This window comes from Salvia splendens, chromosome 15 (genome assembly GCF_004379255.2).
Source record: "Salvia splendens isolate huo1 chromosome 15, SspV2, whole genome shotgun sequence".
Taxonomy (NCBI): Eukaryota; Viridiplantae; Streptophyta; class Magnoliopsida; order Lamiales; family Lamiaceae; genus Salvia; species Salvia splendens.
This window is the reverse complement of record NC_056046.1, coordinates 21,306,830-21,330,729: the sequence shown is the minus strand read 5'-3', so window position 1 is coordinate 21,330,729 and position 23,900 is coordinate 21,306,830. Positions and strand designations below refer to the sequence as shown.

Sequence of the window (23,900 nt, the reverse complement as noted above, 5' to 3'; positions counted from 1 at the left end):
GTAAAGGTACTAGACCAATTTTAGATTTTAAAGTTCAATTAAACTATTAATGATATTGTATAAGACTGAAAGAAAATTTGAGGAGAATTTCAGAGACCTATTTTTAACTTTTGTATATTTTTAATTAAATAATCATATAAAAATTGAAGTCAAAGTGAAAATAGAGGTCAAACAATGCAATTTTGAGAAGAAGTCAAGTAAGCCAAAGGGCCCCTATGCAAAGTTCACCAAAATAGCCGCGTTATAGCTGGACGAAGAAGAACTATGAAATACTCTCCGAATTCCATTATTTATCTCTCTTTATTAACTCATGAAACAACATTGCATAAAATCTCATGCCGATGTTTTATTTCTACCACTTTAGTAGTCTCGGTTTACCATCTTTGGGTGTCCCACTTTAGGAGTCCCGATTGGAATATTTCATAAATGGTAATATGCCCCACATTCCACTATCATTTTCCCACTCACATTCAATTATAAACTTATATAAAAGTAGGATCACATTCCACCAGTGGCGTATCCAGAGTTTTTGATTTGGGGGTACGAATTATATGACAAATAATTATTATAAATAAAATATATTGATTATAAAAATAATTTAAATAGTAAGAATTTTTTACATGAAGTATGAGTTGTACTAAAAATAATACTCCATCAATCCCACTTTAAGAGTTTCGGTTAAAATATTCAATAAATAACAATAGGCCCCACGTTCTACTAACATTATTTCACTTATACTTTATTATAAGATTAATATATAAAAATGGGACTCACATTCCACTATCCTTTTCACCAATTTTTCTTTACATTTTTTAAAACACGTACCAAACTCAAATGGGACTCCTAAAGTGAGACAGGAGAGTATTACCTAAAATGTTAAAAATAAGAATTTCATATTAAAAAATAAAAGCAATAAAAAACTAAGAATTTTTTTATTTGAAGTACGAGTTACATTACTTAAAATGATAAAATAAAATAGAGTATCGATATCATAAATAAAGCAATTAAAATAAATGAAATAACAAACATAATAGGGAAAATCAAAATAATTAAAGTATAGTAAACAATCCTAATATCTATAAAATAAAATAGGAGTGCAAATTTTTACCTAACTAAAAATTAATTACTAGAGTACGACATTACAATAACAAAAATGTTAGTAGAAGTGCAAATAATTAACTAACTAAAAAAACTATTTACTACGTACTGTAACAAAAATGAAAATGTTAGTACAGAAAAAAAAATATTCAAACATAAACATAATTAAAACAATAAAAAGAAGAATGCATAACAAAAATGAAAATGATGAGTATAGAAATAGAAAGGTAGTTTTCATAAATCAAAAAGAAAAGGAATATAAGTTAAAAGCGTTGGCCTAAGCCAAGAATCAAACTCGGAGCTATGAGAGACATTATGAGCACCAAGCTTTGTTGTAAATCACCAATAAATGTAGTATTAATATCATGAACTTTGAGGGTACAGTTGTACCCCCTTGTTCCCACTTGCATACGCCACTGCATTCCATCATCTTATTTCACCAAATTTCATTTACATTTCTTAAAACTCTTGCCGAACTGAAATGAGATTTTTAAAGTGGAACGGGGAAGTAATTTTTTTTTGATAAATAAAAAAGGGTCGAACCGGCCAGCAGCGAGCAAAGGTTCAAGACAGCGGCCCAATGCCAAATCGCAAAACCTAAAAGAGAAGAGTACAACGACATCTGAGTCAAACACCAACAGACAGACTAAACGTACAACACCCAAAGAGCCAAAGAAACAACAAGAGCAACAACACAAACCTTGTAACAATCTTTACTCCTAAACCTGAAGTCTTGCACTTGATTGATCGACATTTGGGTTGTGAGGGAGGTATGGACAGCCACTTATATTCCATAACGTAAGTTGCCGAAATGGACTTCTCTTTTCGGCCTCCCAGTTTGGCTTAAACTTTTGAAAAATCATCTTATTCCGTAAGTTCCAAATCGACCAAGATATGATATAAAACATAAAGATCCACGTCTTCTTATCACCCTTTTGGAGAGGAGTGCCCAACCAAGAGAGGAAACACGCCATCGGGTCCTTAGGTAGGCATATGGATATGTTCCATCTATCACAACAGTAGTACCACAATTGGTTTGAAAATCTGCAGCTGAAAATGATATGCTCCAAAGATTCCAGCTCCTTGACTCAACTTATTTTAACACAAGTAATACCCGCAAGTGTACGGGGCTAGTGTAGCAATCAGTAAGCAAGAGTATCGTATCCCACAGAGACAATTTTGTATCAACTTAACTACCACGAACAAAGATCAACTACTATCTAGACAATCAAGTGCAGTTTGGTTTGTTCTAACAACTAATAAAAACATATAATAAGCAAGTAACAATTAAGAACAAGAAAACACGGTGTGATAATGAAAGATAATATGGAGAAATTGTAGAACTCAAGGATCCGATGCACAATTCCAAGCTCTTATCCAAGTGACTCGCCCTACCTTTTGGTGTCTCTAGAGTTACTAAGTCAACCACGATTATAGATTAAACCCCCTCCCGAGGTGAGAAACCTGTAGATTAGATGCTAGAATTGAAGTCCCCTTCTAATCCTAAAACCTCTAACTCCCAAAAGTTTGATTAGGTTAATGACCTCACTCAAAACCTCAACTCTCCCGAGTTCTATTGTATTAAGGTGTGAATTATTCTTCTTTCCGGATTAACTATTTCATCTCCCGATTAATCTAATTAATCCTACACAATCAAGTGGTGATCAAGCAATTGAAAGGAATAAACCCAAGAATAATCAAATAACTACAAGAGCAAGGCAAGAACAAAATTAATCGGATAAAAACTATGAAATTAGTGCATCATCACCAAGAATTCTACAAGAGATGTTTAGCTACTCATGTTTATGAAGAAAATCATATTCAACACAAAGAAATTCAACAAATACATGAAATATAGATACTAAGTACTCCTGTGAGATCAATCTATGGAATGAAGCTTCAATCTTCCGATATAGAGTCTCCAATCTTCAAATCTTTCTCTCAAAGGTGTTCTTGAGGGTGTGAGTGCGTGTGGTAGGCGGTAGGTAGAATGTGTTTCGAACCCTAGGCATTTTCTCTATTTCATTCACTTCAAAAATCGCGTTTTCAGCTTCAGACGCGTCAGACACTCCTACCCGGCCGGGTTGTATTTTTGAACTGGAAATTCAACCCGGCCGGGTCCCCATTTTAGGGTCGTTGCTGGACTCAGGCCCTACCCGGCCGGGTTATATTTTTGCACTGTAAATTCGACCCGGCTGGGTCCTTCTTCTCGTGCCCCTGCTGCCTCTGAACACTTTATGCTCCATTTTCTCTTCTTTTCACCTATCTTTCCTAGAACACTCAACAAAACACATAGAACTCCAAAGGTATAATAATCGGTTAGATGAAGACAATATCGAGTGATAAAATTAACATTTAGCACTTCAACATACCAATTGCACCTATGAAAATATGAGTTTGAGATCAGAAAGGACTTTATTAAGGTTGTGACGTGGCTCTTTGGACGGTAGGGAATATTTTGGCTTAAGTGACTAAAAGAATAGGAAGCACCAGTACCCCACAACTTACTGTTACCCACAGACAACCAATTCACAAAACGCATCTCAGAAAAGTACGACTAGTGTCAAACTTCTTCCTACCATCCTGTCCCCATTTATTTAGGAACCCAACCAATGACCCTCTAGACTTCGTCTAGCTTATACCTCCAGTTTTTTTTTTTTTTATCACACCCTTTTCTTTTCCTTTTTCTCTCTCTTTTTTTTTTATGCACAACCTATTATCTCATTCAACACAAATGATTATGCACTTTTCACAAGTAATCACACTAATTTTCCTTCTACCATATCTCTCCACTCTTTTTACAAAATATAAATTTGAATTCACCAAGAGTGTATGGACATTCCCCCCATTTTTTTTCTTTTTTTTAGCTTCCAAAGAAAAAGGCTTAAAAGGCTCAAAGTGGCTAGCTAGGGAGAAATATTTTGAATATGGTCATAGATTTGGATATATAACGTGGCTTAAGAAGGATGGCCTAACGTCATCTCCTAAACTCACATTCACTATGTAGACTTAATATGATCGGGAGCAAGTTCTAGAAACAACAACAAGTATTTGACAATATCACACTGAAATAAAGGTTCGGCTCAAATCTCACTGGGTATCGGCATTGAACAAGCAAACAAGCAATTCACTCAAAAGCAAATCATAACCAATGACGCATATCCCCACCATTTTCACAAAGCATTTTCAGAAGATATCGTCATAAGCGCCCAAAGTACACACCTCATAGTGTGAATAATTATATGATCAGTACATGCCCAAATTCAAGTCCCACGGGAGAGACGTACACAAATCAAATAGAAAACAAAATAAGACAAAAAGTTCACAAATCATCCACGGAAATAGCGGGGAAGGAAGGGAAGCACCACCAATCCACGTCAGACTCCCCCAAACTTATTCAATACGAATGAGTGAATAAGTTTGAAAAGAAGTGGATGGGGTGTGATACCTCTAATCGGAGGGTGGAGGAAATCTCGCGTAGTAGGCGCGATAGAAGGCCTGTTCCTCCGCCCACCTGGCGTCACCTTGAGCTTGTAGGTGGCCTATTTGCTCCCCAAAATGATCCAGTCTTGACTCCTGTTGAGTCCTCCACATTTGATTCTCCTCTCGCAATTGCTGCTGGTCGACGCGTATGCCTCGAATCCCTTCAAGTATCTCGGCCAGTTGGTTGCCCGTAGATGGTCGGCCAACCGGACGTCTCCTCTTCGGCTGGCTGGGCTCGGCCTCCTCTTCATCTTCTTCCGTGTTTGGATCGTCATCCTGAATGGGTAGGGGCTCGTCGGGTATCTCTGGGCGTGGGAAGTGATGTGTGCCCACACGCATTGGCCACTGACCTGTAAAACCTTCGCCTTGTGGGGGGTCACTTGCTATTCTCGCCATATGATCCTCGGAGTTCATCCTCCAGTTGGCCTGATAGGTCCACCCTCCAACCGCGGTTAGCTGAGGGGATGGGAATCTGAAGAACGTATTCGGGTCTATAACAAAGTACCCGGCGCCCCTGCTGTCCACAGTGATTATGCCTGATTTCTTCAGAATGTCCCAATCGATTGACATGCTCCCCGAATCTGGGTGACGCTCCTCTATGTCAACTTCAAAATGGAGGGCCAAGCGAGTGATCACACCTCCACAACATAATTTCCCACTTTTCTTCTTCGCATGTCTCTCCAAATGTTTGATCATATAGTATCCAGTATTGATCCTTCGATGGGCCAACATGCCCCATAGCATGAAGAGTATAACTTCGGAAATGCTTCCCAGTTCCTTATGTGCTAACGGGAAACAAACCAACGCCTTGTCCATGTACCTCAACACCGGGTTCCGAATGGAGTTGATTTTGGCACGGGATGGGGTAAAAGTAGGGCCTTGGCTAGACGTAGCCTCATCTAATGTAATGCGACCCCAGAAGTCGTGCCTGTTATAATCCTGAGGCTCTTCAATATACCCTTCTTCATTGTCATCGAGTAGCTCAAAGATAGAGTTGAACTCCGCCAAAGTGAGAGTGTGGGCGACATTGTCCAAGCGAAAAGTGATGGAGACCAATACTCTGTCGATGTAATTCACTTGGAGAGTGGATAGGAATTCCAAGGTTAAGGCCTTGTACGATCCATAGCGGTGTGCAAAGAGGAAGTTAAGGTGGCCCGCTTCCCTGAGTGTTTCCCAAGATTCCTTTATACCCATATCGGTGAGTAAGTCAACCACCGGGTACCGGGACGGCATACTATCCAAAAGTGCCAATGTTGCCCATCTGTTCTTCTCATCTCTGTTTCTTAAGGTCACATTCAAAGTCCGAGGGTTAGCAAAGTTGGCCATCTGAAATTGTACCTGAAATCAACCACAACAAGGAGCTAACTCCCCCAAACTTTAGTCCACAATTAAGGATTTATAAATAAAACAAGGTGAAATTAGGAAGATAGACTCAATTCCTAAGATCAAAAGCTATAACATCAAATTAGGGAGATAGACTCAATCCCTATACCTTTCATCAAGCACCCAACAAACCAATTTCCAATCTCAATTATATTGATATCTCAATCATATAGGGCAAACAGTAAGATGAACTTTAGAAAGATAGACTCAATTCCTAAAACTCAAATAAAACACTTAGCATGAATTAGGGAGATAGACTCAATCCCTATGCCCAATTCCAATGCAATTCATTCAGAAAAAGGAAGCTAGACGCAATTCCTATACCAAGCTCACATAATCAATTTATAACTCAAATCAAGCATATTGGCATATTTCACATCTCAAGCAACATACTTCTCAAAGTCAACTCACATGTTCCATAATCTTCAAACCCATCTCAATGTCTAGCAATAACTCCATGAACTAGGAGGGTGGAAGAGGGAAAACATACCTTGAGTGTTTAGAAGGAGAAAAATGTTGAAATTCTTGTGCTCTTTGTGTTATTGACCGAAATCCACAAACTAAATGGTGAAACTCTTCCAAATCACAAGTTTAAGGGTTGGGTGGAGGAAATTGTGGGTGGGATTGAGAGAATATTGAACAATTTTAAGCAATTTGTGTGGTGGGAAAGAGGGGAGCCGTTGGTTATGAAGGAGGAAGAGAAAAGAAAGAAAAATTCGTACCAGATATAGATCTAGGGCTCGCGCAGACGGACCCGGCCGGGTCGAATTTGTGAATTGAAAATAAACCCGGCCGGGTTGCAGTATTAAACCCTTCTCTGACGCGGCACTCCTACCCGGCCGGGTCGGATTTGTGAACTGAAAATTAACCCGGCCGGGTTGTAATTTTTGACCCCTTCCTGACTTCAGACGATTTGCAAACCGGACCCGGCCGGGTTTAAATTTTTGAACTAAATATTAGCCCGGCCGGGTTGAACTTTTTGAGAGGTTTCTGCCGCCTAATGCTTCTTTTCCTTTCCAAAGCCCTGCACCAAACTCAAAAACCACAAGTCCCAATTCCAAAATTCCAAGAGGAAGCCACTACGACTGAGAGTTAGAAAGATTTAATACTAGATGAAGGAAGAAACAAACACACCAAAGAAAAAGGAACAAAAAGGAAACAAGCCAAAAACAATAAACCACAACCACACACAAAAGCAATAAAATTACCTACTAGGGGTTGCCTCCCCTATAGCGCAACTTTTTAACGTCGCATGCTCGACGTTTTGCAGGCTCATTGGGAGTGTTCCAAGGTAAGCACGAACACCTCCTCCTTTTGCTCATAGCTATGGAACTTCTTTAGGTTTTGGCCATTGGCCGTGAAAATTCTTCCATCATCTCCTTGAAGCTCTATGGCTCCATTCTTCATCACCGTCTTCACCTTGAACGGTCCGGACCACTTGGACTTGAGCTTTCCGGGGAAGAGCTTCATTCGTGCATTGAAGAGTAGCACGGAATCTCCCGGGGAGAACTCCCTCTTCTCGATCATCTTGTCATGATAGTTTTTGAGACGCTCCTTATAGATGGAAGAGTTCTCAAATGCCTCATTTCTAAACTCGTCGAGAAGGTTAAGGTGGAGTTGTCTCTCCTTCCCCGCCTTGTAGTAGTCGGCATTGAATTGCTTCACCGCCCAATAAGACTTATGTTCTAGCTCCACGGGAAGATGGCAAGATTTGCCAAACACCAATTGATATGGTGACATGCCAATCGGCGTCTTGTACGCCGTCCTATATGCCCAAAGTGCATCGTCGAGCTTCATAGACCAATCCTTCCTATTGGCATTCACCGTCTTCTCAAGTATCCCCTTTATCTCTCTATTAGCTAGCTCCGTTTGACCATTTGCTTGAGGATGATAGGGGGTAGTAATTCGGTGCTTGACACCAAATTTTTGTAACACAAGCTCGAGCCACCTATTCTTGAAGTGGGACCCTCCATCACTAATCAAAGCTCTTGGAGCCCCGAATCTTGTGAAGATGTTCTTTTGCACAAAGGTAATCACGACCTTGGAGGAGTTGGCGTGGGTGGGGATAGCCTCTACCCACCTTGAGACATAGTCAATCGCCAAGAGTATGTATTGATGCCCGGATGAAGGTGGAAAGGGACCCATGAAGTCGATCCCCCATACATCAAAGAGCTCCACCTCCACTATAGTCGTCATGGGCATCTCTTTCTTCTTCGAAACTCCCCCGGTCCTTTGACATTCGTTGCAATGAAGCACAAAGGTTTGACAATCTCCATAGATACTCGGCCAATAAAATCCACATTGGAGCACTTTCATCGCCGTTCGGTTAGCTCCAAAATGTCCTCCACTAGGACTAGAGTGGCACTTCCTCATCACAAGTTCCCATTCATCTTCGGGAATGCATCTTCTTATCACCATGTCGGCACATCGCCTAAACAAGAACGGCTCGTCCCAAAAGTAGAACTTGACGTCGTGGAAGAACTTCTTCTTTTGATATTCCTTGTACTCTTCGGGGATGACTCTTGCCACCAAAAAGTTCACAATATCGGCGTACCACGGAGATGAGCCTTGAGCAAAGAAAAGATGCTCATCGGGAAATTCTTCATTGATGGGCACCTTTAGATTTTCACCTTCAAAACAGTGCTCCAATCTCGATAAGTGGTCGGCCACCACATTCTCGCATCCCTTCCGGTCCCGGATCTCTAAATCAAATTCCTGCAGTAGCAGGACCCATCTTATCAACCTCGGCTTGGCATCTATCTTGACAAAGAGGTGACGGATGGCGGCATGGTCGGTGAACATAATAGTTTTCGCCCCGATGAGATAGGGACGGAACTTGTCGAACGAGTATACCACCGCCAACATCTCATTTTCTGTAGTAGTGTAATTTGCTTGCGCGGGGTCCAGTGTCCGGCTGGCATAGTAGATCACCCTGAATAGCTTGTCTCTTTTCTGTCCCAAAGCCGATCCCACTGCTACGTCACTGGCATCACACATTATCTCGAACGGTTGTGACCAATCCGGTGAGATGAGCACGGGTGCACTCACAAGCGCCTTCTTCAATGTCTCGAATGCCTGCAAACATTCAAGAGAAAATTCAAACTTAACATCCTTCGCAAGTAAATGACATAAAGGCCTTGCTATCTTAGAGAAATCCTTAATAAAACGCCTGTAAAACCCGGCGTGTCCAAGGAAACTCCTCACAGCCTTCTCATTGGATGGTGGTGGCAACTGCTCAATCGCCACGATCTTGGCCCTGTCCACCTCGAGTCCTCCTGCAGATATCTTGTGCCCAAGCACAATACCATCTCTCACCATAAAGTGACATTTCTCCCAATTGAGCACCAAATTCGTCTCTTCACACCTCTGCAAAACACGGGTTAGATTTTCCAAACAATGATCAAAGGAGCTACCATAGACGGAGAAATCGTCCATAAAGACTTCCATAATATCTTCCACCATGTCGTGAAAGATGGACATCATGCACCTTTGGAAGGTGGCTGGGGCATTGCACAGGCCAAATGACATTCTCCTGAAAGCATAGACACCATAAGGACAAATAAAAGCAGATTTATACTGATCCTCTGGGGCAATTAAGATCTGATTATATCCGGAGTAGCCATCTAGAAAGCAATAGTACTCATATCCCGCCAACCTATCTAGCATCTGGTCAATGAATGGGAGGGGAAAATGGTCTTTCCTAGTCGCGGCATTGAGGGTTCTATAATCTATGCATACTCTCCACCCGGTCACCAACCTAGTGGCTATCATTTCATCGTCTCCCCCTTTCACTACTGTCATTCCCCCTTTCTTAGCTACCATTTGGGTAGGACTTACCCAATCACTATCCGATATAGCATAGACAATCCCGGCATCTAACCACTTCAACACCTCCTTCCTAACAACATCTTGCATTATGGGGTTAAGTCTCCTTTGGTTTTGAGCTTTGGGTTTAGACCCCTCTTCTAAGAGAATTCTATGCATACAAACAGTAGGACTTATCCCCTTAAGGTCCGAGATAGACCACCCAATTGCACCCCTATGCTTCCTAAGCACTCTCAGCAGTTTATCAAGTTCATTAGTATTGAGTGAGGATGATACAATTACCGGATAAGTAGCATTCTCCCCAAGGAATGCATACTTAAGGTGTGAAGGCAACGGCTTAAGCTCCTCTTTCTTCTCTTCTTTCTTCTCCTCCTCATTCGGATCCCTTAATGGCTGGAATTTCTGTCGAAACTTTGGGACTTCCTCAGCCGAGTTAAGAGCCCCTACAAAATTCAATAAATCGTCATTAGGCTCAATAACATCAGTATAATAAGGAGAAAAGATAGATTGCGATAGGCATCGCTCCAATTGATCTTGTGGGGAGATGGCTCGGGCCACCCCTCTCACACAGTCATCGACCACTTCAACCATGTTGCAGTGCTCCACTCTCTCTGCGTCCTCGTCATCATGTCTTTGCATCGCATTGTAGATAGAGAATGTGACGCTTTCATCATTAAGTCGGAGTGTGAGCTCTCCCTTCTGCACATCAATCATTGTCTTCCCTGTAGCGAGGAAAGGTCTTCCCAGGATGAGAGGGACATGCCGGTCTTCCTCCATATCAAGCACCACAAAATCAGCGGGGAATATGAAATTATTGACTTTGACGAGTATATCTTCAACAATCCCCCTAGGATACGACACAGATCGGTCGGCCATCTGGAGTGTGATGGTAGTGGGCCTCAGTGTCCCAATCTTCAACTTCTGAAAGAATGAGAAAGGCATAAGGTTAATGCTCGCTCCCAAATCACATAGAGCCTTGCCCACTTGGCTATCCCCCACGATGCATGATATAGTGAAGCTTCCAGGGTCTTTCATCTTAGCGGGCAATTTCTTCTGGATAATAGCACTGCAGCTCTCTGTCAGGTTGACGGTCTCGTGCTCCACCCACCTCCTCTTCTTGGAGATCACTTCCTTCAAAAATTTTGCATAGCTAGGCATTTGCTGTAACGCCTCTACCAACGGAATGTTGATGTGCACCTTTCTGAATATGTCAAGAAACCTAGAGAAGTGATCATCTAGTTTCTTCTTCTGCACGCGCTGTGGAAAAGGGATCTTGACCTCAGCAGGGGGTGTAGGTATCACGGCACTCGCCTTAGGAGGCGGCACCTCTTCCACTGCTTCTTCTTCTTCCACCACTTCTTCTACAACTTTCTCTTCTTTAGAGATCCCCTCCTTCTCTGTAGGCATGGTTGGGCCCTCATAGCTCTTTCCACTCCTAAGATTGATGGCTTTGCAATCCTTAAAGTCTTTAGGATTTACAACCGTTTGTGATGGAAATTGGCCCGGTTGATGCTGAATACCCACGGCCTGTGAAATCTGACTCATCTGGTTATCGATGCTCTTCATGTGAATATTCAGGTCATTCACATTAGCTTCAACCTGCATTAGCCATTTGTTGGAGTCCTTCATGCACTCTCCCGTTTGCTTCATAAAGGCCATTAGCACATCTTTCAGCTCATCGTTCTTCGGTTCTATGATTTGGCCATTTGAGACCTGGAATCCGGGTGGTGGTTGCAGGGCATTATTCGGGTTCCCGTAGGACAAGTTGGGATGCACCTTGTTCCCATAGTGGTTGTAATTGCCTCCTCCTTGGTTGGGGCGGTAATTGTTGAAATTTCTGTTGTTGCCACCCTGATGAACGTAGTTCACATCTTCGACTCCTTGTTGCATCTCAGTCCCAACCTGACTCGTTCCCATATGCCCAAGCTTGTCAGTTATGAATTCCAGCTGCTTGGATATTGCATCCATCCTATCATTATCGGAGGTGGATGCCACCCTATAAGATTTGCTTCTGTCATTTCTCCATCCATCATCATTTGAAGCCACCCTCTCAATCACTTCAAGTGCTTCAGCTTCCCCCAATTTCAAGAGAGATCCTCCGGCGCTCATGTTTAGTTCACGCATTGCTTCCAGCGTGCCTCCCCTGTAGAAGGTTAAGATCTGTTGTCCCGGAGTTAGCCCGTGATTGGGGCATCTTCTCATCAGCTGCTTGAACCTTTTCCAAGCCTCCATGATATTCTCCTGAGGGTGCATCTTGTATTGAATGACCTCAGCTTGGCGTTTGAGTGCCTCGCTAGGTGGATAGTATTTCTCCAAGAACAGCTCCACCATTGCATCCCATGTGGGCACAGAATTAGGACCCATGCTGTCATACCAGTCCCTCGCCTCGTCTTTCAAAGAGAATGGAAATAATCGGAGGCGGACTTGCTCATCTGTGACCCCATTCGCCTTTACTGTGTTGTTGATCTGTATGAACTTAGTGAGGTGCTTGTTGGCATCTTCTGAACCTGTCCCACCAAATGCGTTTGCTTCTGCTCTGTCTATCAATCCCGGTCTCAATTCAAAGCTGTTGGCCGCTATCCCCGCATTGTTGACTGGTGGATTAGTGATCTGTCTGTAGGCAAACTGATTCTGTACGGGCTCTGGCCTCGCGTTCTGCTCATTCAGTTGCCTCTGCATGTTAGCCAGCTGTAGACGGAGTTCACGAATGACAGGATCCTCATTGTTGTTCTCCCCGCCGTTCTCCATTAGAATTGGAGAATGAGGCTCGTACTGGATAGGTGACGGAGGTGGAGATGGACTGGGTGATGGAGTTCTCTGGATAGGAGAAGGTAGACGCCTGTGCGCGGGTGAAGAAACCCGAATCCTTTGGTTTAACCTTCTCTGCGCGTTCCTCCTTCTGTTGGATGCTTCGATCTCGAGATCGATAGGCTCTAGAGGTGGACCTTTAGAACGCGTGTGCATACACCCTGAACAAGGAAACACATCTATTAGAGAACTCAAAAATAAAAACTAAAAATAAAGCAAGTAAAATCTAGACTAGTAATCTCAAATATTATCACGATATTAAGCTATAATGACACACAATTGTCCCCGGCAACGGCGCCAAAAAACTTGACTCAACTTATTTTAACACAAGTAATACCCGCAAGTGTACGGGGCTAGTGTAGCAATCAGTAAGCAAGAGTATCGTATCCCACAGAGACAATTTTGTATCAACTTAACTACCACGAACAAAGATCAACTACTATCTAGACAATCAAGTGCAGTTTGGTTTGTTCTAACAACTAATAAAAACATATAATAAGCAAGTAACAATTAAGAACAAGAAAACACGGTGTGATAATGAAAGATAATATGGAGAAATTGTAGAACTCAAGGATCCGATGCACAATTCCAAGCTCTTATCCAAGTGACTCGCCCTACCTTTTGGTGTCTCTAGAGTTACTAAGTCAACCACGATTATAGATTAAACCCCCTCCCAAGGTGAGAAACCTGTAGATTAGATGCTAGAATTGAAGTCCCCTTCTAATCCTAAAACCTCTAACTCCCAAAAGTTTGATTAGGTTAATGACCTCACTCAAAACCTCAACTCTCCCGAGTTCTATTGTATTAAGGTGTGAATTATTCTTCTTTCCGGATTAACTATTTCATCTCCCGATTAATCTAATTAATCCTACACAATCAAGTGGTGATCAAGCAATTGAAAGGAATAAACCCAAGAATAATCAAATAACTATAAGAGCAAGGCAAGAACAAAATTAATCGGATAAAAACTATGAAATTAGTGCATCATCACCAAGAATTCTACAAGAGATGTTTAGCTACTCATGTTTATGAAGAAAATCATATTCAACACAAAGAAATTCAACAAATACATGAAATATAGATACTAAGTACTCCTGTGAGATCAATCTATGGAATGAAGCTTCAATCTTCCGATATAGAGTCTCCAATCTTCAAATCTTTCTCTCAAAGGTGTTCTTGAGGGTGTGAGTGCGTGTGGTAGGCGGTAGGTAGAATGTGTTTCGAACCCTAGGCATTTTCTCTATTTCATTCACTTCAAAAATCGCGTTTTCAGCTTCAGACGCGTCAGACACTCCTACCCGGCCGGGTTGTATTTTTGAACTGGAAATTCAACCCGGCCGGGTCCCCATTTTAGGGTCGTTGCTGGACTCAGGCCCTACCCGGCCGGGTTATATTTTTGCACTGTAAATTCGACCCGGCCGGGTCCTTCTTCTCGTGCCCCTGCTGCCTCTGAACACTTTATGCTCCATTTTCTCTTCTTTTCACCTATCTTTCCTAGAACACTCAACAAAACACATAGAACTCCAAAGGTATAATAATCGGTTAGATGAAGACAATATCGAGTGATAAAATTAACATTTAGCACTTCAACATACCAATTGCACCTATGAAAATATGAGTTTGTCACTCCTCATTGCAAAAGATGCATCGATCATCCTCAATTCCTACTATAATGAGTAGTGATATAGGGCAAACACTACTTAAATACATAGCTATAGAATTCAAATTTAGTTTACTATAACAATGATTTAGTTCACTATAAAGACGTTTTAGTTCATATAACGAACTTGAAAACACAGAATGAAACACAGAATGAACCAAAATGTGAGTGAATTGATTAGGAGATTGATTGAATAGCACATGCACTGTTCATGAATTGAAAATTATCAATAGTCTGATTTCGTTCTGTAATTGAGTTTAGTTCATTAGATTTAAAATCGAAGATTTGTATATTACTCGTTTATGTCACACCCTCTATCGCGGACAATTTCCATGTTGGTGTTAATGAATAATGATGTATGATGATAATGTTGACCAAAAAGTTTTAAAATAATAATTTAAACTAAATCATCATGTGCAAAACATTGAAGTCAAATAAAAATTGAGGCCAAAATAATACTCCCTCGTTCTAAGTAATAGAGGCATTTCATTTTGCGCACTCATTTTGAAAAAATAATTATAAATAGTTAAAGTGGAGAAAAAGTAAAATAAGAGAGAATATTGTAGATAAGACTATTCTCTTCATTATACTCTCTCTCCAATTTAAATATTTATTATTATTTTTTTAAAATGATTGCAAAAAATGAAATGTGTCTATTAATGTGAAACGGAGGGAACACAAGAAGAAGAAGTCAAGAAAGTCAAACGTCACCCGTAGTAGACAAAGTTTGAAAAGTTCACAAAATAGGCCGCGTTATAGTTGGTTGGCTTCAATTCTTTCTTTCGTATCAACGTCTGGCCCTCCCTAATTTCGTGGACTATATAAATCATACTCATGCTCACTCCATCATCTCATCTCCCTATTAATTATTATTGCTTACTCTCACACCTTAATTACCTCTCAATTCTAACATAATTCTTTTCATTTGCGTTTTTAATCCTCATCATCGATAAAAACACAACTAAAATAATGGGATTGAAGGGATTTGCAGAAGGCGGAGTGGCGTCGATCGTGGCAGGATGCAGCACTCACCCACTTGATCTGATAAAGGTGAGGATGCAGCTTCAGGGAGAGGCCACCGCCGCTCCCATTATTCATCAATTCCAAACTGCCGCCCTCCAACCACCTCGTGTGGGCCCCATCTCCGTCGGTCTCAGTATCATCCGCCACGACGGCGCCGCTGCTCTCTTCTCCGGCGTCTCTGCCACCGTCCTCCGCCAGACCCTTTACTCCACCACTCGTATGGGCCTCTACGAAATCCTCAAGACCAAATGGACCGATCCCGACACCAACAACCTCCCCCTCGCCAGAAAAATCGCCGCCGGACTCATCGGCGGAGGCGTCGGAGCCGCCGTGGGGAACCCCGCCGACGTGGCCATGGTCCGCATGCAGGCCGACGGCCGCCTCCCTATCTCGCTGCGGCGCAACTACAAGAGCGTGGTAGATGCCATTTCACAGATGTCGAAAAACGAGGGGATTGGTAGCCTGTGGCGCGGGTCATCCCTCACGGTGAACCGCGCCATGGTGGTCACGGCGTCCCAGCTGGCGTCGTACGACCAGTTCAAGGAGATGATTTTGGAGAGGAATCTGATGAGGGATGGCCTCGGGACGCACGTCACGGCCAGCTTCGCGGCGGGGTTCGTGGCAGCGGTGGCGTCCAACCCCGTGGACGTGGTGAAGACGCGGGTGATGAACATGAAGGTGGAGGCCGGGAAGGCGGCGCCATACAGCGGCGCGATGGACTGCGCGGTAAAGATGATTAAGGCAGAAGGGCCTTTGGCGCTTTACAAAGGATTTATTCCCACTATTTCAAGGCAGGGCCCTTTCACCGTTGTTCTATTCGTCACGTTGGAACAAGTTCGCAAATTATTCAAGGATCTCTGATATTAGTTAGTTATGAAAATGTTGAGTCACAATTCTTTATTTACGAGGAAACATGTTTTGAATACAAAAATTCACAACTTATGAATACATGTATTGTTTGTGGTGCGGATGGCCATGAGCTATTGGCCCTTTTCTTTCCCTCTTCAAATTAATTTTGAACATTCATTTTTAATCAAACCAAGTTCTGCTCTCTGCTATTCCTACTTCTCAAGTTACCTCCAATCCTAGCCGTGCAACGAGCAGATCCAGTCACGTTCAAGCCCCTCGTCTCTAATAGTAGTAGTTGTCTCTCTTGTTGTTCGTCAAATCTTTGCAGAGCATTGACCGCACTTCAAGAATGCACCGTGGGGGCTCCAAGTCCTTCTCCAGCAGTGCGTTGCCCATCAACTGCTGCATCTGTGATGCAAACGCGTCGTCTAGAACCTGAGATTTTCAAAAGGGAAACAAGTAAACGCTCAGCTCATTCAAAAGAAACGCACTTTACAAGGGTTTTGGCATGTCTAACACCGTACATTTACTGCGACTCGCGAGGCTTTGGAACATGACCTGTTCTCCTTCTTGCCTTCTAGAAACTTCAAGACGTCCTGCATTCAAGATTCCCGTTAGATTGTGGACTCAATAACATTAAAATTCGATAATTTGATCTGACAGAAAGTTCGACCTGGCCCATTCGATCCCAGAAACCACGACAGACCATCACAAAGACTTGAGCTTCAAGCACGCTGTGCAACTGATTGATTGTATTAGTCAGCATCTCCTTCAAAGGCTGCATCCTCTGCCTCAAATCGGACTCTATCACGTTTTCCTTAGCGTCTTGAATTATCTTCTTCAGCTTCGTCACATTGTGCAGCTTCGTCTGTTCATTAATATCCAAACAGATCAGATCATAAAATGCATTATTCACTACTGTAATCTTGTATTTTATGCAGCTTATAAACAAGATGATACTAAAGTATATGGAAAATACGCACATTTTCAACGAGCTTATCTATAACAGCTTGTGCGTAAGCTCTGAATTTGGACCTTATCATTACTGTAATCTCGCTCAGTTTCTCTCCGGGGATCATACTGACTTCAGGCATGCACGAGCCCCACTGCTTCAGCTGCGCTTCTATCTGGGGACGCAGACTGTCCAGCATCCTTTTCATCGAGTTCAGAAGGATGCCCAACTGAGAGACAACGTGTTAGTTTTCTTCGGAATGATAAAGGAAGATGCAAGAAACAAAGATCACTTTACCTCTGCAGTAACAACATAAGGAGGAGAATTTCCCTTTGTGAATTTCTGGACATATTTGAGACCAAATCTCTTATTATTCGTGTTTTCTTTCAATAAAGATAGGACGTCGGCATACTGCTTCTCCAAGGTCTCGACCACCGTCTTCTCAACATCCGCTATGGCCTATCCAAAGCAAACAATCGAACATAAGCCAAGAAAGAAAAACTGAGAAGCAAAAAACAATCCTGAGAAAAAGGTAGGAACGGTCTCTATACAGTTTCCAAAGCAAAAGTATATTCCGGCCAGCGACTGATAATCACATCATATTCGGTCAGGGTCTCCTTTATCCGGCCATAGATATCATCAATGAATGGAGTTGTCCGAAAGGAGGCGGACTTTGCCTGCATTATCACATCAGTTTTCAGTTATAGTTGAGATTTCAAGATTCACCACCAAAATTCCTAATGAAAGCACAGCTTTGTAAATACTGAACAGATCTGACGATGAAATAAATAAAATGAAATGTTACCCTGTCGAGTTTGCATAAATCGAGTAAAGCAAGACGTTTATCTTGGATCCAAATGGTTATGTACACATGAAACAACTCTTTAGCATCAACCCCTCCTTTGATATAACTGCAAGAAAGTTGTAACAAAAATGATATCAAAACTCTCACAGTAAGCAACATAATCAACCACCAACCAGTTACCTAATATTCCACAAAGAAAGATCCCTTTGAAAATCGGCCGTAGCTACCACAAGTTCTGCAACTGGAGGCGAAGGACCGGAAGGAGGGCAAGAAACGAGGAACTCTTTTAATCTGCTGTAGAGTTCGGTGCTATATATTGATGATGAAAGGTTTGGAAGATCTATAAAACTGCCGATAAAGCCAGAAGCAGTGAGCATAGGAGTTGAGAGGTACGTAAAAATACATCAATTAATAGTTTGAAGAAACACAAATTAGAAACATTTAGCCTCAAATTCTCACCTAGGAAGAAGATCCTGCTTATGGATTTCAATGTCTGTTTGGATCTCATTGCGGATATTCAAGCAAAGTGTTTTCATTTTCTTATATGCTGTGGAGACGGCCACAGGATCAAATAAAATGTTTTCGTTATTGGTCGAAATGAACTCATCAGTTTCTGACAAGTGCCTCCTTGACCTTTTTCTCGTAGCATTCTGCAGAGAAATATCATAGTTATTGTCAAAAGGGAAAGGTTAAGAGACGACAGTTTGAGTGAGCTCAGGCGCCTTCTCACCTGGAAATATCTGCACAGCTTTAACTGCACCTCAGGTGAAAGAATGTCGTGCAACATTTTGTAGAGCTTCAAAGCCGGATCAAGTGCAGGTGCTGCTACTCCTGTTGCAGGTCCGAATACATCTTTAATACCCGACGGCAATGATTCATCAAGTGACTTGTAATTCTCGAAGACCAGAGTGAGTATCTGCTCAATTTGATCAGAAACTTCTCCCAGAAGACGGACCTGAGTAAAACAGTAAAGACATTCAACTAGATATAACCAACAAACTAAAAATAATAACAAAACGACGACTTGCCACATAACGACCTACCTCTTGGTGACTCAGTGTGTGCTTACTTTTGCCTTTGATTACCACGGGCAGCAGAAAGTCGTGCACCAAGTCAAGACAATCTGCTGTTGGTGTGGCGACATCCATCACGTATGAAAGGTATCTAAACGATCGAAAAGCAAGAATACGTTTAACAGTTGTGGAAACATAGATAGCCATTCCAAGTAACCAGTAATGCACATTTATGATACCTGAGCTTTGTGTATGCATCTGAAACGCCAAAATAAGATGCAAATTCATCCACCAACCATTTCCACGAACCATGTAGCAACAAGTTTCGTTGCTGAAACAGTTGGACTTTCATCGCAGTCTCCAAAACACAGTCGTAAACGATAGTTTCTGCTACAGATGTGCACTGGACATAACACATAGTTAGTGATGCTACTCTTGCCGAAGGATGGAATCTTGATTTTGAACGAAATAGGCGCTAAGCATGAAACATAAAACATCTGCATATACCTTGTAACTATTTTCATCTGCAGTGGTTGAATAGTTGATGTGTAACTGTATTTTCCCAACTTGTTCATGCTCTGGTTCCCGAGATATAATACACTGACGATGCTTCTCCCCCTGCATCAAAACAACCAGAAAAACTTGACCCCTCCAGACACACAAACAGATCTGTTTCAGAAACAACAGCAAACCAGACACGAGGTCAAGATACAGTACCGATTCATCAGCAATGTCAGCCACCTGAACAAGAGCATGCCCACAATACTTTCCCTTTGAATCTTGGACTTCGATTATCAGATCATCTCCAAATCCATCTGGCAAGCTGCACATCAAGAGCAGTAAAATTCACTCATATGTGAACTGGCAAACATAAGAAATAGACGGAAAGTGAGAAACAAAACATACAAGACACGAGTTTCACCAGATCCCGGTTGCATTCTCAATGCGTCCTCTTCGGGCGAACTTTTCAATCTCAACAAACAAGAATACGATTCTGCAATTAAAAACAAGATTTGCAATCCGAGTAGAAGTTAGATTGGATGAGAAACAATACTCGAGAGTTGATATATGAATGAATATAAGAAACCTGCATACCTTGTACCAATTCATAAGTTGATGCACTTCTACGCCAAGCATTAAAGCCGATTTTAATGAGCTTGGGTACTTCTCTCAAGTACCTACGAGTCCCAACAATTACGTGTGCAACTCTTTTATGCAATAAAGAGCCGTTTAAATTGACAACAGGGGTTATATTTTGTGTCCGCAATGCCCTTGTCTCGGATGACACAACCGATTTCACATTTGATAACCTTTGCTGAAATGTTTCCAGCTTCACCATGGATGAAGACTTTAAAGATGTAAACGTGCAACCAGTGGGTTGCTCCATCCCCATTTTCACTTTACGAACTGAAAAATAATAGAAAAAGTTTGTACAGTTAAATACACGCCATGCCCAAGAAGCAGAAAACAACTTTCTTGCAAAACCACATATAGACCTTGAACTTTAATCTTCCCGATGGTTTTCTTAGACTTTACAAAAGCGCCTTCACCCACAAGTTCAGAAGGATCTTTCCTCATCAGCTCTTCCTCTGATTGTAATAATATATTTCTCAACCTGCAAATTTAACAAGGAAACTTAATGTAACATTTTAAATATCATACTTTTGTGCAAAAGAAACCAAGATATTCTTTGGAAGCTAACATGATCAGCATATGCAGTAGAAATTCAAAAACAAAATCCAGAGATTATCTCACCCAAATGCATCCCTCAGCAGCGAACATTCATTTTCCAGAAAGGGAGGAGCTTCCATACAGCCCCTTGCCCACGAGTGAAGGCATAGCCGGACAGATGCATCATAAGATAAAACAGCATACCAGTTGCCTAGACCACTGCATCGGATTTAGATGATATAACAAGTATTAGAAGATCTGCTTTCACGAAAAGAAGAAAAATGAGAACTATAAACTTCAAGATCTTTCAAGTTCATCAGGCATAAAGAATCTGGACGTGCCTATTAGATTATTTACTAGCAAGATTACCTTGCATGAAATGTAGGATATCGGCCGCTTAAAGGATGAGAAGATACAGCCGCATTCCTGAAAATTGTTCCTCTTTTAGTTCTAAATCTAGAAATTTGTTATGTAATATCTTCATATGGAATTGTGGTAGGCATTAGATTTACCTAGCAGGCACTTTAGAAGTTTCAACGTCTGCAGCACTTGGTATTGCGTCCTTGTACTTGTCCGATTCAATCTCGGCTGCAGATGTTCCTAAGCAAGGATTATCATCAGCACTAACAGCCGGAAGGTCTTTAGAAACTCGACTTTGATGCTGAAACGACCCAGCTAGCGGAGGTGCACTTGGAGTATCATCATCAGAGAACTTATCCTGCTCATTCACATTGTTCGAGTCCTAAAGGAAGCACATAGTAAAAAGATTCATACCATAATTAATCACAGGAGAAATAATGATCGTTTCCAAAATAAAGCAGAATTGAACACTTAAATACTGTAGGGAGTTTATTAAAACCATTGAATTCAGAATATGGTAAAGTAGCTCCAGGGTGGGGAACGACTCCATTGATGGGTGTCGCAATGGCTCTATTTGCGGAATTTCTATCTATTATTTTGGAGATTTATAATTCTTCCGTTTTATTGGATGGAATTTCAATGAATTAAATCTATAAGCAACTAAAAAATACAGGCATTTGTGGCTTTAATCCGAAAATTGTTTTGAATTAAATTAGAAGAAACTTTTATATCTTTCCAAATAAATCAAAACACCAAACAAGATTCTATAAACCTGTCTCAAGGTTTGCCTATTTGGCTGCACACTGGTGCTAGACGGATCAGCCCCTGCATTGTACCGTTTCTCCACTGAGACGCTGTTGCTACTAGTGGTGTCCGGGGTGGAGTTCACTTCCGAGCTAGTGACAGATTCAGACGACTCATCATAAGCAGAGCCACGGTGTCCTACTACGACCCTGTCATAACAATTCCCCAGTGCATTGGCAAAATCATTGTGTCTCGCACCACCATCGGCCACTTTATCGTCCTGAGGCGATGCCTCGCGAGCGCCATAGCCCCCACCCTCGGAATCAGAGGTGTCCATGTCCGAATCCGAGAGGCTCTCAATCATACGGCTAACAGAGGGCATATGTCCACTGCGAAACTTGGAAACAGAGGGCAGCCCGAGGCTATTGCCGCGGTACCTCATCCCCACCACTGAATCAGAATGAAGCTTGTGTTTGGTCATTTCCCTGTAAATTACTTATCCACCTATTCATAACATACCAAATTCAAGATTAATGATGCAATCATAACCCAAAAACTGCACAATTTAACTAACAATCATATAAATTTATACAAAACTTTTAGAAACACCACAAATTTGCTTAAAAACAAAGGCATTTTATAAGACAAGTAACAGGCAACAGCCAGAGAGGAAATTCAAGATTGAACTCAGATTAGGATATTAGCAGCTACTAATTGGTAAATCTATTTTCCAAATGCAAACCGAATATCACCATACATACCAACTTACAATACGAATTGAAGAGAACAAGTTTCTCTGTCTACTGTTGAAGAAACTGTGTGTTTTGGTTCAGCTCAATTTTGAAATTCTATGAAGCTGTTTCTATAATAAACAAAAAAGGGGGATAAAATTGAGGGATTTTGAAAAATCTTGTTTTTAGCAACGGCAAAAAGAAGACGTTATTAATGGGAATGGTTATGAAAGTTTAAATCTTTTGCAACGGTCAGTCTCTTCTTAGTAGAGTAATAAGCTCAATTCATTAAAATAGCTCGACTTTGAGATCGAATAAAAAATTTAAAATTTGAGCATAAATTTAGTCATGTCATTTCTATTATAGTATATGCTTTGTTTATTTATTTTCCTTTATAAGTGAAAGTTATTTTTTTAGTAAACCTTTTTTGATATTCCAACTGGCTCAAATTTGAATTACTAGTAGCATAGTTTATTTACATGGGCCCCACGGATAATAAAGTGTGTTTTGGAATAATTGTTTTTTTCTCAGAACTGTTATCACTATTAAGTATGGTTACTAATGTTTGACCTAACTTGCAATTTAAATTTGAAGCTATGCAGTGCGTGGGCCCACAATAAAAATTGCATCATATCTAACATAGGACTATTACAAATGTATCCTCGTCTTCAACAAGAAGTATTACAACACCACGAATTTTAATGTTTGATTAATAAAGAAAAAGAGAAAGAAAAAATACATAAAATTTCATTTTGGGTGTAAAAAAATTCTCTAATTGTACTGTAAATTTAAATTCCTTTTTGCATTTTTTTTATAAAACAATAGTACTATTAAATATGGGTGTGTATTGTATCTAATGCAAAAAAAAATGAGAGACATATGCTCAAAAATTATGTAAAATTTGAATTTGGTATAAATGATTGAAGTAAGATTACTTTTTGTGATACACTAATGGATAATTGAATTCACAAAATATTATAGGAGTATTAATTCTAATGATAAAGTTGTAACTAAAATGATATGTAAGAATAATATGTTATCAAAAATTTCCTAACATAATGAAAAAATACTTGCTATTTTTAAGGGAGGGATGAGGGATATTATACTTAGACATGTCCAAGGTTTTCGGTTCCGGTGGTTAACCGCAGAACTGTAACTGCCAGTTCCGGTTCCGAACCGGAACCGCGACATTTTTTACAAATCGGAACCGTCATATTTGGAACTGCGGGCCGGTTCCGGTTCAAGATTTTACGAACCGAAACCGTCACCGAACCGTCAGTTCCGGACGGTTCCGAACCACCAGTTAACCGACGGTTTCACGGTTCCGGCGAGGTATTCGAGGCGTCAGTCGTTGATAGCTTTTTCAGACGGTTTTTTGACCAGAACAGGTGGTTAACCGCTAAAACCGGCGGTTAACCGTGAAACCGGCGGTTTCTCGGTTCCGGTGCGGAACACAAGGCTGACACGTTGCAGCGCCGATTGGATGTTTCATGCA

At 41.2% G+C, this 23,900-nt stretch overlaps 2 protein-coding genes across 3 annotated transcripts; one reads left to right on the top strand and one right to left on the bottom strand.

The window, feature by feature from the left end:
- Positions 1–15,129: 15,129 nt before the first annotated feature.
- LOC121769204 (mitochondrial uncoupling protein 5-like) lies at positions 15,130–16,263 on the top strand. Its single transcript, XM_042165935.1, has one exon. The coding sequence runs from the start codon at positions 15,227–15,229 to the stop codon at positions 16,139–16,141; it is 915 nt and encodes a 304-aa protein (XP_042021869.1). The 5' UTR covers positions 15,130–15,226; the 3' UTR covers positions 16,142–16,263.
- LOC121769203 lies at positions 16,152–22,636 on the bottom strand. Of its 2 annotated transcripts, none has more exons than XM_042165932.1 (22): positions 22,436–22,636; positions 21,703–22,178; positions 21,083–21,312; positions 20,940–20,996; positions 20,655–20,789; positions 20,396–20,514; positions 19,995–20,306; positions 19,806–19,893; positions 19,617–19,722; positions 19,407–19,517; positions 19,139–19,302; positions 18,930–19,050; positions 18,617–18,841; positions 18,346–18,536; positions 18,067–18,234; positions 17,887–17,992; positions 17,633–17,758; positions 17,379–17,540; positions 17,113–17,310; positions 16,803–16,997; positions 16,654–16,725; positions 16,152–16,564 (listed from the first exon to the last, which is right to left on the bottom strand). In XM_042165932.1, the coding sequence occupies exons 2-22, from the start codon at positions 22,153–22,155 to the stop codon at positions 16,412–16,414; spliced, it is 3,492 nt and encodes a 1,163-aa protein (XP_042021866.1). In that variant the 5' UTR covers positions 22,156–22,178; positions 22,436–22,636; the 3' UTR covers positions 16,152–16,411. The 2 variants fall into 2 exon arrangements, with proteins under 2 accessions (XP_042021866.1, XP_042021868.1); XM_042165934.1 differs by having other exon boundaries at positions 22,444–22,636.
- Between the last annotated feature and the right edge of the window lie 1,264 nt (positions 22,637–23,900).

Excerpts from the sequence above, each read along its gene's own strand:
- LOC121769203 (XM_042165932.1), bottom strand. The coding sequence starts at position 22,155 with ATGACCAAACACAAGCTTCATTCTGATTCAGTGGTGGGGATGAGGTAC. Across the intron at positions 20,790-20,939 it reads TATCCTACATTTCATGCAAG|TGGTCTAGGCAACTGGTATG; the intron begins GTAATCTTGCTA and ends AATCCGATGCAG. Across the intron at positions 20,307-20,395 it reads CGGGAAGATTAAAGTTCAAG|TTCGTAAAGTGAAAATGGGG; the intron begins GTCTATATGTGG and ends ATTATTTTTCAG.
- LOC121769204 (XM_042165935.1), top strand. The coding sequence starts at position 15,227 with ATGGGATTGAAGGGATTTGCAGAAGGCGGAGTGGCGTCGATCGTGGCA.